This window comes from Symphalangus syndactylus, chromosome 2, assembly GCF_028878055.3.
Source record: "Symphalangus syndactylus isolate Jambi chromosome 2, NHGRI_mSymSyn1-v2.1_pri, whole genome shotgun sequence".
Taxonomy (NCBI): domain Eukaryota; kingdom Metazoa; phylum Chordata; class Mammalia; order Primates; family Hylobatidae; genus Symphalangus; species Symphalangus syndactylus.
The window spans coordinates 37104236-37123846 of NC_072424.2; the positions used below are offsets into that span (position 1 = coordinate 37104236).

The following is a 19611-nucleotide window of genomic DNA, read 5'->3' on the forward strand; positions in this document are numbered from 1 at the left end:
GAGATGATAGAAAATTGATATAACTTCTTCAAATGTTTGGTAGAATTCACCAGTGAATCTACTTGGGCTTAGTTTCTCTGTTTGGAAAGGTAATTATTAAGTATTGATTCTGTGAAGATCTAGGATGTCTTTCATTTCTGATATTAGTAAATTACGTCTTCTTTGTTTTTCAAGTCTGGCTAGAGGCTCATCCATTTTATTGATCCTTTCAAAGAACTAGCTTTTGGTCTTGATGTAATCCATTGATTTCCTGTTTTCAATTTCATTGATTTCTGGTCTAGTTTTTATTATTTCTTTTCTTCTACTTACTTTGAATTTAATTTGCTCTTCTCTTAGTTGGCTCTAGTAGAAGCTTAGACTATTGATTTTAGATCTTTTCTAAGATATGCATTCAGTGCTATAAATTTCCCTCTAAGCACTGCTTTCACTGCATCCCACAAATTTTGATAGCTGTGTTTTCATTTTTATTTACTTCAAAATACTTTTCAAAACATCACGTTCCCCATAAATATATAAACCTACTATGTACCCACTAAAATGAAAAGTAAAAATTAAAAAAAATACATTTCAATTTATCTTGCAATTCCTTCTTGACCTACATGTTATTTAGAAGTGTGTTGCTTAATCTCCACATATTTTGGGATTTTCCAGCTATCTTTCCATTACTGAATACCACTGGAATCTTAGAGCATACGCCGTACGATTTCTACTCTTGTAAATTTTTTAAGGTACACTTTATGGCCCTGACTGTGGACTGCCACGGTGTAATTTCCTTGGGAGCTTGAGAAGAATGCGTATTCTGCTGCTGTTGGATGAAGCATTCTATAGATGTCAATTATATCCACTTGACTGATGGTACTGCTAAATTCAACTATGTTCTTACTGAATTGGCTGCCTGCCAGATCTGTCCATTACTGATAGGGGGTGCTGAAGTCTCCGACTATAATAGTGGATGCATCTATTTTTTCCTTGCAGTTCTATGGTTTTTTGCCTCATATGTTTTGATGCTCGGTTGTTAGGTGTGTACATGTTAAGGATTGTTAGGTCTTCTTGGAGAACTGGTCCCTTTACCCTTATACAACACTTCTCTTTATCTCTGATAATATTCCTTGCTCTGAGGTTTGCTCTCTCTCTAATTAATACAGTTACCCCAACTTTCTTCTGACTAGTGTTAGAATAGTCCATCGGGGCTAGGGGTGCCATAACAAAGTATGGCATACACTAGGGGGCTCAAAAAATAGAAATTAATTTCCCTACAGTCTGGAGACTAGAATTCCAAGATCAAAGTGTTGGCAGTGTTTGTTTCATTCTGATGCTTCTTCCTTTGACTTGTAGATGGTCATCTTCTCCCTTTATCTTCACATGGTCTCTGTGTGTCCCAATCTCCTCTTGTTATAAGGACACCAACACCAGTCATATTGGATTAGGGCCTACTCCAGTGACTTCATTTAACCTTATTTACCTCTTGAAAGCTCCTATAACTCCAAATACAGTCACATTCTGAGGTACTGGTGGTTAAGACATCATATAAATTTTAGGGGAACACAATTCAGCCTATAACATGTGTTATATCTTTCACTAACCATTTACTTTTAAGGTGTATGTGTCTTTAAAGCAGCTTTCTTGTAGACAACATATAGTTTAGCCTTCTTCTGCAAATTGCTCCGACAATTTCTATTTTTTTAATGTGAAGTAGGAAAAATACAAACAAAACCACACCAAGACACATTATAAGCAAATTGCTGAAAACTAATGATAAAGAGAAAATCTTAAAAGCAGCCAGAGGAAAAAGATACAGAATGGAGATGAGTGACTTCCAACTTCTAGTCAGAAACCAGGCCAGAAGAAAATGGAATGACATCATTAAAGTGCTGAAAGACACTGTCAATCTAGCTTTTTTTTTTTTTTTGAGACAGGGTCTCATTCTCACCCAAGATGCAGTGCAGTGGCACATTTGTGGCTTACTGCAGCCTCAATCTCCCGGACTCATATGATTCTCACACCTCAGCCTCCCAAAAGTTGTTGGGAGTACAGGCACGTGTCACCATGCCCAGCTAATCTTTGTATTTTTGAACAGAAGGGATTGCCATGTTTCCAGGCTTGTCTTGAACTCCTGAGCTCAAGCAATCCACCCGCCTCAGACTCCCAAAGTGCTGGGATTACAGGTGTGAGACACCATTTCTGGCCTATATAGAATTATTTAGCCAGCAAAAATATCTTTCAAAAATGAAGGCAAAATGAGAACTTTTTCAGAGCCAGGTGCAGTGGCTTGCAACTGTAATAATCTCAGCTACTCAGGAGGTTGTGAGGCAAGAGGATTATCTGAGGCCAGGAGTTCAAGACCAGTCTGGGCAACACAATGAGACCCTATCTCTAAAAAAATAAAGAAAATTAGCCAGATATGGTGGCACAAGCCTGTAGTCAGCTGTGAGAGGCTGTCAGGAGGATTGCTTGAGATTAGGAGTCCAAGGCTGCAGTGGGCTATGATCATGCCACTGCATTCCAGCCTGGGCTATAGAATGAGACCCCATCCCTTAAAAACAAAAAAAACAAAAAAACAAAAACAAACAAAAAAACTTTCCCAAGTGAACAACAAGTGAAAGTATTTGTCACCAGTGTACCTGCATATATGAAATGTTAAAGTAAGTTCTTTAAGCAGAAGGAAAATGATATCAGATGGAAATAGAATTTATACAAAGGAATGGGAAGTAATAGAAAAGGTAAACATGTGGGTAAAAATAAACTCTCTTTTTTCCATTAAAAAATTTCTTTAAAAGACCAGCCGCAGTGGCTCATGCCTGTAATCCCAGCACTTTGGGAGCCTGAGGCGGGCGGATCACGAGGTCAGGAGATCGAGACCATCGTGGCTAACATGGTGAAATCCTGTCTCTATTAAAACTACAAAACATTAGCTGGGTGTGGTGGCGGGCGCCTGTAGTCCCAGCTATTCAGGAGGCTGAGGCAGGAGAATTGCTTGAACCCGGGAGGCAGAGGTTGCAGTGAGCCAAGATCACACCAGTGCACTCCAGCTTGGGTGACAGAGCAAGACTCCGTCTCAAACAGAAACAAAAACAACAACAACAAAAAACATCTTAAAAGATGGTTGATAGTTTTAAGCAAAGCAAAAATAACAAGTGCTGTGGGGATTATAACATATTAAGTAAAATCTATAGCAATAATAGCATAAAGGATGGGGGTGAAAAATGAACATTTAGTGATTTAAGTTTCCTACATTATACATGAAGTGGTACAATATCATCTGATAGTAGACTGCAATAAATTAGAGATAACTACTGTAAACCCTAGATCCCTCCTCACCAAATTAGTGAGATATAACGAAGAACCCATAATAGGAGCTAAACTGAGATTTAAAAAAAAAAAAAAGAGCATGAAAACAGGAGGTAATAAACAAAAGGAGACCGGTGGAGCCAAGATGGCCGAATAGGAACAGCTCCGGTCTACAGCTCCCAGCCTGAGCGACACAGAAGATGGGTGATTTCTGCATTTCCGTTTGAGGTACCGGGTTCATCTCACTAGGGAGTGCCAAACAGTGGGTGCAGGACAGTCGGTGCAGCGCACTCTGCGCGAGCCGAAGCAGGGCAAGGCATTGCCTCACTCGGGAAGCGCAAGGGGTCAGGGAGTTCCCTTCCCTAGTCAAAGAAAGGGGTAACAGACAGCACCTGGAAAATCGGGTCAGTCCCACCCTAATACTGTGTTTTTCCAACGGGCCTGGAAAACGGCACACCAGGAGATTGTGTCCCGCACCTGGCTCAGAGGGTCCTGTGCCCACGGAGTCTCGCTGATTGCTAGCACAGCAGTCTGAGATCAAACTGCAAGGCGGCAGCGAGGCTGGGGGAGGGGCGCCCGCCATTGCCCAGGCTTGCTTAGGTAAACAAAGCAGCCAGGAAGCTCCAACTGGGTGGAGCCCACCATAGCTCAAGGAGGCCTGCCTGCCTCTGTAGGCTCCACCTCTGGGGGCAGGGCACAGACAAACAAAAATTCAGCAGGAACCTCTGCAGACTTAAATGTCCCTGTCTGACTGACAGCTTTGAAGAGAATAGTGGTTCTCCCAGCACGCAGCTGGAGATCTGAGAACGGGCAGACTGACTCCTAAAGTGGGTCCCTAACCCCCAAGCAGCCTAACTGGGAGGCACCCCCCAGTAGGGACAGACTGACACCTCACTCGGCCGGGTACCCCTCTGAGACAAAACTTCCAGAGGAACTATCAGACAGCTGAATTTGTGGTCTCACGAAAATCAGCTGTTCTGCAGCCACCGCTGCTGACACCCAGCCAGACAGGGTCTGGAGTGGACCTCTAGCAAACTCCAACAGACCTGCAGCTGAGGGTCCTGTCTGGGAGAAGGAAAACTAACAAACAGAAAGGACATCCACACCAAAAACCCATCTGTACATCACCATCATCAAAGACCAAAAGTAGATAAAACCACAAAGATGGGGAAAAAACAGAGCAGAAAAACTGGAAACTCTAAAAAGCAGAGCACTTCTCCTCCAAAGGAACGCAGTTCCTCACCAGCAACGGAACAAAGCTGGACGGAGAATGACTTTGACGAGTTGAGAGAAGAAGGCTTCAGACGATCAAACTACTCCGAGCTACGGGAGGAAATTCAAAACAACAGCAAAGAAGTTAAAAACTTTGAAAAAAAATTAGATGAATGGATAACTAGAATAACCAATGGAGAGAAGGGTTTAAAGGAGCTGATGGAGCTGAAAGCCAAGTATCGAGAACTACACGAAGATTGCAGAAGCCTCGGTAGCCGATGCGATCAACTGGAAGAAAGGGTATCAGTGATGGAAGATGAAATGAATGAAATGAAGCGAGAAGGGAAGTTTAGAGAAAGAAGAATAAAAAGAAATGAACAAAGCCTCCAAGAAATTTGGGACTATGTGAAAAGACCAAACCTACGTCTGATTGGTGTACCTGAAAATGACGGGGAGAATGGAACCAAGTTGGAAAACACTCTGCAAGATATTATCCAGGAGAACTTCCCCAATCTAGCAAGGCAGGCCAACATTCAGATTCAGGAAATACAGAGAACGCCACAAAGATACTCCTCGAGAAGAGCAACTCCAAGACACATAATTGTCAGATTCACGAAATACAGAGAACGCCACAAAGATACTCCTCGAGAAGAGCAACTCCAAGACACATAATTGTCAGATTCACCAAAGTTGAAATCAAGGAAAAAATGTTAAGGGCAGCCAGAGAGAAAGGTCGGGTTACCCACAAAGGGAAGCCCATCAGACTAACAGCTGATCTCTCGGCAGAAACTCTATAAGCCAGAAGAGAGTGGGGGCCGATATTCAACATTCTTAAAGAATTTTCAACCCAGAATTTCATATCCAGCCGAACTAAGCTTCATAAGTGAAGGAGAAATAAAATACTTTACAGACAAGCAAATGCTGAGTGATTTTGTCACCACCAGGCCTGCCCTAAAAGAGCTCCTGAAGGAAGCACTAAACATGGAAAGGAACAACCGGTACCAGCCCCTGCAAAAACACGCCAAATTGTAAAGACCATCGAGGCTAGGAAGAAACTGCATCAACTAATGAGCAAAATAACCAACTAACATCATAATGACAGGATCAAATTCACGCATAACAATATTAACTTTAAATGTAAATGGGCTAAATGCTCCAATTAAAAGACACAGACTGGCAAACTGGATAAGGAGTCAAGACCCATCAGTGTGCTGTATTCAGGAAACCCATCTCATGTGCAGAGACACACACAGACTCAAAATAAAGGGATGGAGGAAGATCTACCAAGCAAATGGAAAACAAAAAAAGGCAGGGGTTGCAATCCTAGTCTCTGATAAAATAGACTTTAAACCAACAAAGATCAAAAGAGACAAAGAAGGCCATTACATAATGGTAAGGGGATCAATTCAACAAGAAGAGCTAACTATCCTAAATATATATGCACCCAACACAGGAGCACCCAGATTCATAAAGCCAAGTCCTGAGTGACCTACAAAGGGACTTAAACTCCCACAAAATAATAATGGGAGATTTTAACACCCCACTGTCAACATCAGACAGATCAACGAGACAGAAAGTTAACAAGGATATCCAGGAATTGAACTCAGCTCTGCACAGAGTGGACCTAATAGACATCTACAGAACTCTCCACCCCAAATCAACAGAATATACATTTTTTTCAGCACCACACCACACCTATTCCAAAATTGACCACATAGTTGGAAGTAAAGCTCTCCTCAGCAAATGTAAAAGAACAGAAATTATAACAAACTGTCTCTCAGACCACAGTGCAATCAAACTAGAACTCAGGATTAAGAAACTCACTCAAAACCGCTCAACTACATGGAAACTGAACATCCTGCTCCTGAATGACTACTGGGTACATAATGAAATGAAGGCAGAAATAAAGATGTTCTTTGAAACCAACGAGAACAAAGACACAACATACCAGAATCTCTGGGACACATTCAAAGCAGTGTGTAGAGGGAAATTTATAGCACTAAATGCCCACAAGAGAAAGCAGGAAAGATCCAAAATTGACACCCTAACATCACAATTAAAAGAACTAGAAAAGCAAGAGCAAACACATTCAAAAGCTAGCAGAAGGCTAGAAATAACTAAAATTAGAGCAGAACTGAAGGAAATAGAGACACAAAAAACCCTTCAAAAAATTAATGAATCCAGGAGCTGGTTTTTTGAAAAGATCAACAAAATTGATAGACCACTAGCAAGATTAATAAAGAAGAAAAGAGAGAAGAATCAAATAGACGCAATAAAAAATGAAAAAGGGGATATCACCACCGATCCCACAGAAATACAATCTACCATCAGAGAATGCTACAAACACCTCTATGCAAATAAACTAGAAAATCTAGAAGAAATGGATAAATTCCTCGACAAATACACCCTCCGAAGACTAAACCAGGAAGAAGTTGAATCTCTAAACAGACCAATAACAGGCTCTGAAATTGTGGCAATAATCAATAGCTTACCAACCAAAAAGAGTCCAGGACCTGATGGATTCACAGCCGAATTCTACCAGAGGTACAAGGAGGAACTGGTACCATTCCTTCTGAAACTATTCCAATCGACAGAAAAAGAGGGAATCCTCCCTAACACATTTTATGAGGCCAGCATCGTCCTGATACCAAAGCCTGGCAGAGACATAACCAAAAAAGAGAATTTCAGACCAATATCCTTGATGAACATTGATGCAAAAATCCTCAATAAAATACTGGCAAACCGAATCCAGCAGCACATCAAAAAGCTTATATACCATGATCAAGTGGGCTTCATCCCTGGGATGCAAGGCTGGTTCAACATACGCAAATCAATAAATGTAATCCAGCATATAAACAGAACCAAAGACAAAAACCACATGATTATCTCAATAGATGCAGAAAAGGCCTTTGACAAAATTCAACAACCCTTCATGCTAAAAACCCTCAATAAATTAGGTATTGATGGGACGTATCTCAAAATAATAAGAGCTATCTATGACAAACCCACAGCCAATATCATACTGAATGGGCAAAAACTGGAAGCATTCCCTTTGAAAACTGGCACAAGACAGGGATGCCCTCTCTCACCACTCCTATTCAACATAGTGCTGGAAGTTCTGGCCAGGGCAATCAGGCAGGAGAAGGAAATAAAGGGTATTCAATTAGGAAAAGAGGAAGTCAAATTGTCCCTGTTTGCAGATGACATGATTGTATATCTAGAAAACCCCATCGTCTCAGCCCAAAATCTCCTTAAGCTGATTAGCAACTTCAGCAAAGTCTCAGGATACAAAATCAATGTACAAAAATCACAAGCATTCTTGTACACCAATCACAGACAAACAGAGAGCCAAATCATGAGTGAACGCCCATTCACAATTGCTTCAAAGAGAATCAAATACCTAGGAATCCAACTTACAAGGGATGTGAAGGACCTCTTCAAGGAGAACTACAAACCACTGCTCAATGAAATAAAAGAGGATACAAACAAATGGAAGAACATTCCATGTTCATTGGTTGGAAGAATCAATATCGTGAAAATGGCCATACCGCCCAAGGTAATTTATAGATTCAATGCCATCCCCATCAAGCTACCAATGACTTTCTTCACAGAATTGGAAAAAACTACTTTAAAGTTCATATGGAACCAAAAAAGAGCCCGCATCACCAAGTCAATCCTAAGCCAAAAGAACAAAGCTGGAGGCATCACGCTACCTGACTTCAAACTATACTACAAGGCTACAGTAACCAAAACAGCATGGTACTGGTACCACAACAGAGACATAGATCAATGGAACAGAACAGAGCCCTCAGAAATAATGCCGCATATCTACAACTATCTGGTCTTTGACAAACCTGACAAAAACAAGAAATGGGGAAAGGATTCCCTATTTAATAAATGGTGCTGGGAAAACTAGCTAGCCATATGTAGAAAGCTGAAACTGGATCCCTTCCTTACATCTTATACAAAAATTAATTCAAGATGGATTAAAGACTTACATGTTAGACCTAAAACCATTAAAATCCTACAAGAAAACCTAGGCAATACCATTCAGGACATAGGCGTGGGCAAGGACTTCATGTCTAAAACACCAAAAGCAATGGCAACAAAAGCCAAAATTGACAAATGGGATCTAATTAAACTAAAGAGCTTCTGCACAGCAAAAGAAACTACCATCAGAGTGAACAGGCAACCTACAGAATGGGAGAAAATTTTTGCAACCTACTCATCTGACAAAGGGCTAATATCCAGAATCTACAATGAACTCCAACAAATTTACAAGAAAAAAACAACCCCATCAAAAAGTGGGCGAAGGACATGAACAGACACTTCTCAAAAGAAGACATTTATGCAGCCAAAAAACACATGAAAAAATGCTCATCATCACTGGCCATCAGAGAAATGCAAATCAAAACCACAGTGAGATACCATCTCACGCCAATTAGAATGGTGATCATTAAAAAGTCAGGAAACAACAGGTGCTGGAGAGGATGTGGAGAAATGGGAACACTTTTACACTGTTGGTGGGACTGTAAACTAATTCAACCATTGTGGAAGACAGTGTGGCGATTCCTCAGGGATCTGGAACTAGAAATACCATTTGACCCAGCCATCCCATTACTGGGTATATACCCAAAGGATTATAAATCATGCTGCTATAAAGACACATGCACAGTATGTTTATTGTGGCACTATTCACAATAGCAAAGACTTGGAACCAACCCAAGTGTCCAACAACGATAGACTGGATTAAGAAAATGTGGCACATATACACCATGGAATACTATGCAGCCATAAAAAATGATGAGTTCATGTCCTTTGTAGGGACATGGATGAAACTGGAAAACATCATTCTCAGTAAACTATCGCAAGGACAAAAAACCAAACACCGCATGTTCTCACTCATAGGTGGGAATTGAACAATGAGAACTCATGGACACAGGAAGGGGAACATCACACTCCAGGGACTGTTGTGGGGTGGGGGAAGGGGGGAGGGACAGCATTAGGAGATATACCTAATGCTAAATGACGAGTTAATGGGTGCAGCAAAACAACATGGCACATGGATACATATGTAACAAACCTGCACATTGTGCACATGTACCCTAAAACCTAAAGTATAATAAAAAAAATAAAAGGAAAAAATAGAAAATAAATAGCAACATGATAGATTTAAAACCAAACATACAAAAATTACATAAATGGTCTAAACATGACAAAGGCAGAGATGGTCAGGCTGGATTAAGAAAAAAAAAACAAAAAAACAAAAACAAGGCCCAACTATATGCTGAATATGAGAAATTCATTTAAAATATAAAGACACAGGCATATTAAAAGACTATAATAAGATATACCACACAGACACTAATCATAAAAAAGCAGAATGTTTACATATAATATCAAAGTATTAATTTCCCAAAACAAAGAATACTATAAACATCAAGGAAAGACATTTCATAATGTTAAAAAGTCAGTTAATCACTAAGACAAAGATCCTAAGCAGGCAGGTACCCAATAATAGAGCTTAAAAATACATGAAGCAGCCGGGCGCGGTGGCTCACGCCTGTAATCCCAGCACTTTGGGAGGCCGAGGCGGGTGGATCACCTGAGGTCAGGAGTTCGAGACTAGCATGCCCAACATGGTAAAATCCTGTCTCTACTGAAAATACAAAAAATTAGCCGGGCATGGTGGCAGGTGCCTGTAATCCCAGCTACTTGGGAGGCTGAGGCAGGAGAATGGCTTGAACCCAGGAGGCGGAGGTTGCAATGAGCCGAGATCGTGCCACTGCACTCCAGCCTGGGTGACAAGAGAGAAACTCCGTCTCAAAAACAACGACAACAACAAAAAAAACCATGAAGCAGGCCAGGTGCCATGGCTCATGCCTGTGATCCTAGTACTTTGTTGAGGTTGAGCTCAGGAGTTCCAGACCAGCCTGGGCAATGTGGCAAAACCCCATCTCTAAAAAAAAATACAAAAAAGTTAGCCGGATGTGGTGGTGCACGCCTGTGGTCCCAGCTACTCAGGAGGCTCAGGTGGGTGGATTGATAGAGCCTGGGAGGTTGAGGCTGCAGTGAGTCATGGGTGTGCCACTGCATTCCAGCCTGGGCGACATAGTGATACCCTGTCTCAAACAGACAAAAACCATGACACAAAAGCTGTCACAACTGTAAGGAGAAACAGACAAATTCAAAACTACACTGGGAGACATAAAAATTCCTCTCTCAATAATTGGTAAGGATGAATAGAAAAATCACTAAGGATACAGAAGACCTGAATATTATAAACCAATTTGACTTAATTGACATTTTTGGGATGTGGCTAAAGTAGTGATTAGAATTACTTCTAATAATATTTATAGCTTCTACTGATTATATTTAAAAAAAGGTTCAAAGTTAATGATCTTAGTTTCTAACTTAACAAGCTAGAAAAATAAAAAAAATCAATGAAACCGAAAAAGGAAACAGGACTGTGCTCCTACAGGCATTAAAAGGATAATAAGGGAATATGATGAATAACTTTATTTCAATAAATTTCATAATTTAGATAAAATGGCCAAACTGCTTGGAAGACAAAGTATTAAAGTGGACTTTAAAAGAAATATTAAATCTGAAGAGTGCTGTATTTATTAAAGAAACTGAAGTTGTAATTAAAACTTTCCACAAAGAAAATTCCAGGTCTAGATGCTTCACTAGTGAATTCTATCAAGCATTTAAAGAAGCATAACATCACATATGCAAACTCTTAGAAAATAGATGAGGGAATACTTCAAAAATTATTTTATAAGGCCAACATTATCATGACAGTCAACCAGAGACATAGAAAATAAAGCAACAAACCAACATCCCTTACAAATACAGATACACACACACACAAAAATCCTTAAAAAGATATTAGCAAGGTGAATCCAACAACACATAAAAAGGATTCTACCTCATGAACAAGTGGGGCTTATACCAGCAATGCAAAGGATTTAAAGCTAAAAAAATTCAATGTAATATACCAATTAACAGAATAAAAGTGAAAAACCATATGATTATCTCAATGGATGTAGATAAAGCATTTCACAAAACCCAACATGCGTTCCTCATTAAAACTCTCGGCAATCTAGGAACAGAAGGGAACTGCCTAATCCCCTGATAATGGGTCATTATCAAAAACCCTAGGCCGGGCGCGGTGGCTCATGCCTGTAATCCCAGCACTTTGGGAGGCCGAGGCGGGTGGATCATGAGGTCAGGAGATCGAGACCATCCTGGCTAACATGATGAAACCCCGTCTCTACTAAAAAATACAAAAAATCAGCCGGGCGTGGTGGCACGCGCCTGTAGTCCCAGCTACTCGGGAGGCTGAGGCAGGAGAATGGCGTGAACCTGGGAGGCAGAGCTTGCAGTGAGCCGAGATCGCACCACTGCACTCCAGCCTGGGCTAAAGAGCGAGACTCCGTCTCCATAAAAGAAAAGAAAAGAGAAGAAAAGAAAAGAAAAGAAAGGAAAAGCCCTATAGCTGACATACATCTATATACACACATATGTGAAATGGTGAAAGACTGAATGCCTTTCGCCTAAGATCATGAACAAGAAAGGGACATTCACTCTTACCAATTGTTTTTAACATTGTACTGGAGGTCTTAGCCAGTGCAATTAAAAAAAAAAAAAAAAAAAAAAGAGGGAGACAGAAATAAAAGATACACAGATTGGGAAATAAGTAAAAGTATATTTCTATGTATTTGCAATGAACAATCATAAACCAAGGTTTAAAAATACCTTTTCCAATAGCATTAAAAATACAAAATATTTAGGGATAATTGTGACAAAAAGATGTGCAAAACCTTTACACTAAAAGCTACAACATGGCTGGGAAATTTAAAAAGACCTAAACAAATGGAGAGAGAAAGACTCAATATTGTTCAGAAGTCAATATTCTCCAAACTGATCTACAGTCAACACAAGTCCAACAAAAATCCCAGCAGATGGAGTGGTTCAGGCCTATAATCCAAGCACTTTGGGAGTCTGAGGTAGGAGTACTATTTGAGGCCAGGAGTTTGAGACCAGTCTGGGCAACACACTGAGACCCCATACCTATTTATTTATTAAAAAATTAAAAAACATTCCCAGCAGATTTTTTTTTTTGGTTGAAATTGGCAAACTGATTTTAAAACTAACATGAAAAATCAAAGGCCCCAAAAAACTTCGAAAAAGACAAAGCTGAAGGACTCCCATTACTTGACTTCAAGAGTTGGTAAAAAGCTGCAGTAATCAAAATAAAATTATACTGGAATCAAGACAGACAAAAATCAATGGAACAGAACAGAGTCCCAAAGAAGACTCACACATATATGGTCAATTCATTTTTGACAAAGCTGCAAAAGCATTTCGAAAGGACAGTCTTTTGAATAAATGGTGCTGGAACAACTGGATATTCATGTGTAAAAAAGCCCAACCCTTTGATCTATACCTTGTACCATATGCAAAGATTAACCCAAAATGGATCATAGACCAAAATACAAACTGAAAATTATAAAACTTAGAGAAGAAAACACAGGGAAAAATCCTTGTGACTTTGGATTAGTCAAAGGTTTTTTTGAGATACAATAGCAAGTAACATACGCCATAATAGAAAAAGTCAATGCAGTAGACTTAAAATTAAGAACCACTTTTTGAAAGACATTTTTAAGAAAACAAAGAAACAAATTATGAACGTGGAGAAAATATTTGTGAATTACATCTGATAAAGCATTTATAACTTAGAATATATAAAAGAATCTCAAAACTCAATAACCACTCAATTAAAAAATGGGAAAAGATTTGAACACACTTCACCGAAGTAGATATACAGATGGCAAAGAATAGATGCTCGACATTATTAATCATTAGAGATACACGAATTAAACCACAATGAGAATGACTAAATTAAAGACTGTGCTCAGTACTGGCAAGTATGTGGAGTAACTGGAACTCTCATACACAGATATACTATAATGTAAAATGGTAAACCACTTTGAAAAACAGTTTGGCAGTTTCTAAAAATTTTAAACATACACTTACCATATGACCTAGTCATCTGCTCCTAGGTATTTACCTCAGAGAAATAAAAGCAAAAAGCATATATTCATCCCAAGACTTCTACATAAATGTTTATAGAAACTTTATTTGTTAATAGCCAAAAATGAGAAACAATCAGTGAATGGGCATAACCATACAATAGAATACTACTCAGCAAATGTTCAAAAGAAATGAAATATTGATATACATCAACAACATGTAGTGCCACTTCACTATAGCCTGGGTGACAGAGGAAGACCCTGTCTTACACACATACACATAAATCCAACAAGGAAGACAAGAAATGTAACCTCTTTCTCTTCTCCAGAGCCAAGAATGCCTAAATGTTGACAGTCAGGATTTAGAACACTGGGCTTCAAATGCTTGCTCTCATCTTTTCTCTGAGTGGTGTCTGTCCACCCTGTTGCTCCAACTAATTTTCTAATGGAAGCAGCATTTATCAATCTGGGCCCTTGGCTAACAACATGATAAATAATTTAGTGCTTCTGAAGGTGATATTCCTCCTTTTGAATCACTTTTTTCCCCAAATATGAAAAGGGGGTATATGGGGAATAAAAAGATGGGCTCAAGTTGCTGGAGGCACTAGCTCATGAACAGGCTGCATAACTAAGGGGCTGGCCAGGGGGATTCATGCAGATTCCCAGGGCACTTTTTTTTTTTTTTAAGACGGAGTTTCGCTCTTGTTGCCCAGGCTGGAGTGCAAGCACGATCTCGGTTCACTGCAACCTCTGCCTCTCAGGTTCAAGTGATTCTCCTGCCTCAGCCTCCCGAGTAGCTGGGATTACAGGCGCCTGCCACCATGCTTGGCTAATTTTTTTTTATTTTTAGTAGAGACGGGGTTTCACCATGTTGGTCAAGCTGGTCTTCAACTCCTGATCTCAGGTGATCCATCCGCCTTGACCTCCCAAAGTGCTGGGATTAATAGGCATGAGCCACCACACCCGGCCCCCAGGGCACTTTTTTAAGGCACACGTGTACAGGTCCTCAGATTTTGGACAGGTTCCAATTTGAATAATTATATTCTCTCTCCCTTAGTACCCCCTGCTGTTTCTGGTGGATACAGAATTCTTATTCACTCCCCACACTAAACTTGTGTACAGTTGCTGTGCAGCTGTTAAACAGCTGCCACATTTCTCTCCATATATAGTCTCTAAAGCATTTTTGGATGAAAGGAATTATATAAACATATTTTATTGTCATGTACCGGTTGCCTTACCACTTAGTTGTAGGTTTTGTGAGGTTGTAACTATTAAATTCAAATCTATATTCCACAGCACATCAACGTTTACTTTCTTCCCCCACCTGCTCTCCAGTGCTCTCTAAACAGCAAGGCTCTTACCACAAGGGTCCGTAGACAGAGTGTCCCTGCAGGAGCACGGGGGTCCAAAGCAGCCACAAGATCCCACACTTTAATTTTTCTAAAGATCAAAAAAGGGACAAAAATGTTAGTTAAAAGCGAAAGTAAGAGAACACAGGGAAGAACAGAAGAAATTCATGGCAATAAATATGGATGGTGAGTATAGTTTAAATATACGTGATTAACCTACAAATGAGAAACAGGCTAGCTTTAACCAAACTGAAGACAGTTAATAGTAAAGTTATACCATACTTTGGGATCAAGAGGAGATCTTATACATTAGACCTCTTAATGATAAGATATTACACAGACCTAGAAATCTAAAACTCTGAAGCATCCTCTTCCTGGTCACTTCTAAGAGTGGCCCAGGTCACATGTACTGAGGGACTGGGGTCCATGTAAGAGCAATGGAGTTTATATAAGCAAGCCCTCATCTTTTGATTTAAATAAGGTAAGTGTAGTTCTTTCAAAAATCTTTTATAGGCCATGTTTCCTCAAGGTACATAGCAGACAAATTCCAAGACAGGTGGGTACAGATCAAAGCCAGGGCAATAAGAAAATATTGTCTTGACCAAGCTGGAACATGTCACCACACTCTGAACAATTTCCCAAGGTTGTAACAGTGATGGCTGTCCCAAAGCAGAAGAAGTGAGCAGTCTACACTTCCTGCTGCTTGCATTGGCTAATGAATGTATCAGTATATTTAGCTCATGAACTAAAATAATGTTGTTAGTTTCTGATATTTAAAAAGCTGCCAAAATCAGGCAGATTGACAAAAAGAAATGATAAGAGTCCTTCCTAAGTGAATAACTTTTTTTTTCTTTTTTTGAGACGGAGTCTCGCTCTGTTGCCCAGGCTGGAGTGCGGTGGCACAATCTTGGCTCACTGCAACCTCTGCCTACCTGGTTCAAGCAATTCTCCTGCCTCAGCCTCCTGAGTAGCTGGGATTACAGGCGCCCGCAACCACACCTGGCTAATTTTTGTACTTTTAGTAGAGACTGGGTTTTGCCATGTTGGCCAGGCTGGTCTCGAACCCCTGACCTCAAGTGATCCACCTGTCTCGGTCTCCCAAAGTGCTGGGATTAAATGCATAAGCCACTGTGCCCAGCCTACTTTTGTTTGAATTTACTCTGTGTTTAGGATTGGTGGACATGGGGTCCATTCACAAAATTAATGGATTCCATAACCACTAGAAATTAGAAGAAAATAAAGATGACTAAACTCATAAATGAAAAGCTAGGATGACAAGTGATGACAAGAGAACTGTACTCTTAAAAATTACTCAAAGAGATAAAAAACCCAAGAGATCAAAATTCAAGATCTTACCACACTAAGTCCCCAAATACTGCCCTCTAGTGTTTCTGTTTTGTTAACGGGTTACCCTTTTACATGGGTAGCCTGTTAACACTGGGTTTTTCTTGTTCTTTGCTTTACAGGGCAAAACAGTCAAATACATAACCAAATAACCAAAATATGAATGACAACCACGTGCAAACAAGTATAATAAAATAAATGGAAAGAATATTTCAGGACACTAAACCAAAGAGAGGTAAATATATGGATTAAAGAAATATGGTATCAGATATTTTGTGTAAAATCTATAAGCTTTTAGAAACAAGGAATGGTTATGTTTAACACCATAAACATAAGGAAGGATTAAGACGCAGATTTTCTCTTTTTTACACTCTGTTAGCACACTCACCCATCATAGGCCCCACTGACTATCCTCTTGTTATCAAATCGAATACAACGCACCAATTCCTCATGGCCTTCTAACACTCGTAAACATGCACCACATTCTATGTCCCATAATCTGGAAGAGAAAATTAAGTCAAGTGAATTATCACATATTCTTTTCTAAGCCTGGAATGTTATAATAATACACTTCATATGCCTTCTAAAAATTCACAAAATAAAATCAATCACCACCCACACAGATACGTACTGCTTTCAATGTAATGTATTTCCTTTCTGCTATAGAACTCACACAGAAAAACGTAGGTTTAAGTTGAAACGTAAAATGTATTTTCAAAGCACAGTGCTTTACTAATTCTGTAAACAGGTTCTTCCAGGCATAAAAACAAATTCAATGCACACAGTTGCCTGAGAAGGAAATGACCAAGCTAAGAAAGTAGTTTCCTGAAGTCACCAAACTGAAAGAGATACAGATTATCAGTGATGTCCTTTTCTCACAAAGCACCTCCCCCTCTGCCACGGTGGACACTTCTTTCACCACTGGCCAGGACAGCTCTTCTCAGAGAATGGAAGTGCAGAGTCAGTTCTCAAAAACTTTTGTGTACTAATTTTAAAAACTGTATGTTTTCAGAGCAATTCAAGTGATTCCTAGGAATAATTTCCTTAGATATAACAAACAGTAGCTCTATCTGTTGTTTTTTTTAATGGCCTTTTCATCCTTTTAGTACTTCACTGAAGGGAGAGGATGGATAATCTTCCAAATTCTAATCATATCTATGTCATTCATCTTTGTGAAGGGAAAACCCCAAAAAGGACATCCAACTGTGAAATCTTCATAATTCAAAGACAGATAACTCTCTGGCCAATTATGTAATGCTAAGACAAAAATTACATAATTTCTAGTAAGGAAACAAATCTTTCATTTCTTAAAAACAATGGCAAAGCAAAGGCTGTTAGCTGTTTATTAGCACTTTTCAACTGTAGACAGGAGAAATTTAAAAAGAAGGGCAACAAAAGGCTTTGCTGTGCTGCTTCTCTGCTTGGGGCAAACTTCTGACCTGTAAGAAGCTACAGAAAGGAAAAACAATTGATTATAAACATAACAAAATTGAAGACTTGTATGATCTGTGCATTAATAATGAATGGGAGCATAATATTGATCCCTTATGATACAAGGCACTTGCTGCTCACCTGATAGTGTTGTCAGATGAGCCACTCACTACCAGCCTGTCCCTGTACTGCAAACAGGCAATGCCTCGTTTGTGTCCATTTAAGGTCCTTACAAATTCACAAGTACTTGTGTTCCATACCTGAAAAAGAAAATGGCATTGAGCAGTTGATTTGGTGCTTTTATTGGTAAAATCTATGGCAACTGGAGTCTTAGGGAAGCAGAAAACAGGACTGAACCATTAGAGGGAAGTCAACTTCTCAAACAAATAAAACAACGGACAATTTAAATTCATGGTAACACAGGCTAATTTGCAGTTGGCTGTTATCACATGAGAATTCCTCAAATTGATTTACTCTTCTAGGGTTAGTCTCTTCTCACACTCACCATTATTTATAGGAATAAAATATCTAGGCCAAATTGTCACACAACATCTCACATATTACCTTTTCACTTGTAAACTAGTCTCTGAATTAAATATTACATTTTTCTGTAGCAAAGTTTAAATATTAAATTGCCCTTGATTAAATTTTCATATGAATTCCCCCATTCTAAGTTGGAAACTTACTGAAAAATGCCTTATTACCTTTATAGTTCTATCCCCAGATGCAGAAACGATGTACTTGTCATCAAAGTCTACAACATTGACAGCAGCTCGGTGTCCGACCAGCACCCTCCGGAGAGTAATATCAGTTGGGGAGGCCATATCCCATACAGCAATGGAACGATCTTTGGAGCAGGTCACCATCATGCCATTATTGAAACGCAAGTGCAGAACTGCTTCACAATGGTGAATCAACGTGTTTAGCATTTCACCTGTATTCACATCCCACACTCTGGAAGTGATAGATGAGATTTAGATGATACTCAAGCTACAATCTGTTACCTATATTTGACCATCATGTGCCCTTCCACCCCTTACATTTAGAGAGAGCGCCCGACTGGGAGAGTGGGAGAAGGAAGGGGATGGGATGCTGCCAGTGTGTCCTTAAGACATACTGCTTGAAATATGGGCAAGTTGTGGAGGGCAAGGATGAGGTGGCACCACTGTCACCTAATAATTTGGCCCAGACTTGAAGATTGTAAAACTTCTCACATTCAATTTGATACCATTAGTAAGATACATTTTAAATGAGGAATCTGATTAATAACAATAGCATTAGTGCCCATTCCAATGATAGCCCCCAGGAGCCAGAAATGAAATAGGCCAAGATGCTTCCGTCACATACTTAGTAATGTGATGTTAGTTAGCATCTGCAGTGTTTCAGATTCTGTGGGGCACTCACTCCACAAGCACCAATAAATGTTAAATGTCAGTAACTACAAGGGCCAAGTTTGCTATGCCTTTAAGTCAAAAGACAAAAAACAGGAACAGTCTTTTCTATTCACAGAGGATAACTTGGAATAGTAAACATTTAACTTCAGAGTATCTAACAATGCAGTTAACTGCTTTTTTCCTAGGTCTATTTTTTTTTAAGTTACTTTTGATGCATTATGTTTGCTAAATCCTTTAGCTTAAGGCAAAATTCCTAACAGAGGTTCCCAGCAGTGCTGCTGGTACCCAGAACTCAAGCTATCCTGGACTCCAGCAGTATAATGGCTGTGTCATCAAATCACTAATGCCTCTGGAAATTGAGGGCCCCTCCCTGAGTGAAGCTTGCAATTAAAAACTGCAGGGATGGCAGGGGAGGGGCTGGCAAAGAGAGCACAGCTCACCTGTACATGTTTCAAAGGAGATAATACAGACCTGCACTACAGTTACCACTACCTGAAAGGAAGGCTTTATTGCATTCACGTTATTCCCCTGTGAGGTGGTTTTTGTAAGGAATGC

At 39.7% G+C, this 19611-nt stretch overlaps 1 protein-coding gene across 9 annotated transcripts in view; it reads right to left on the minus strand.

Annotated features, from left to right (window-relative positions):
- The window catches only part of BTRC (beta-transducin repeat containing E3 ubiquitin protein ligase), a 214060-nt gene that overhangs the window by 10355 nt on the left and 184094 nt on the right, over window positions 1-19611 (minus strand). For all 9 annotated transcript variants that reach the window (XM_063627685.1, XM_063627709.1, XM_063627702.1 and 6 more), the window contains 4 exons: window positions 18367-18616; window positions 17804-17922; window positions 16620-16730; window positions 14900-14978 (listed from right to left, as the gene is read on the minus strand). In XM_063627685.1, the coding sequence (XP_063483755.1) occupies window positions 14900-14978; window positions 16620-16730; window positions 17804-17922; window positions 18367-18616 (559 nt within the window). The remainder of the gene's footprint in view (window positions 1-14899; window positions 14979-16619; window positions 16731-17803; window positions 17923-18366; window positions 18617-19611) is intronic.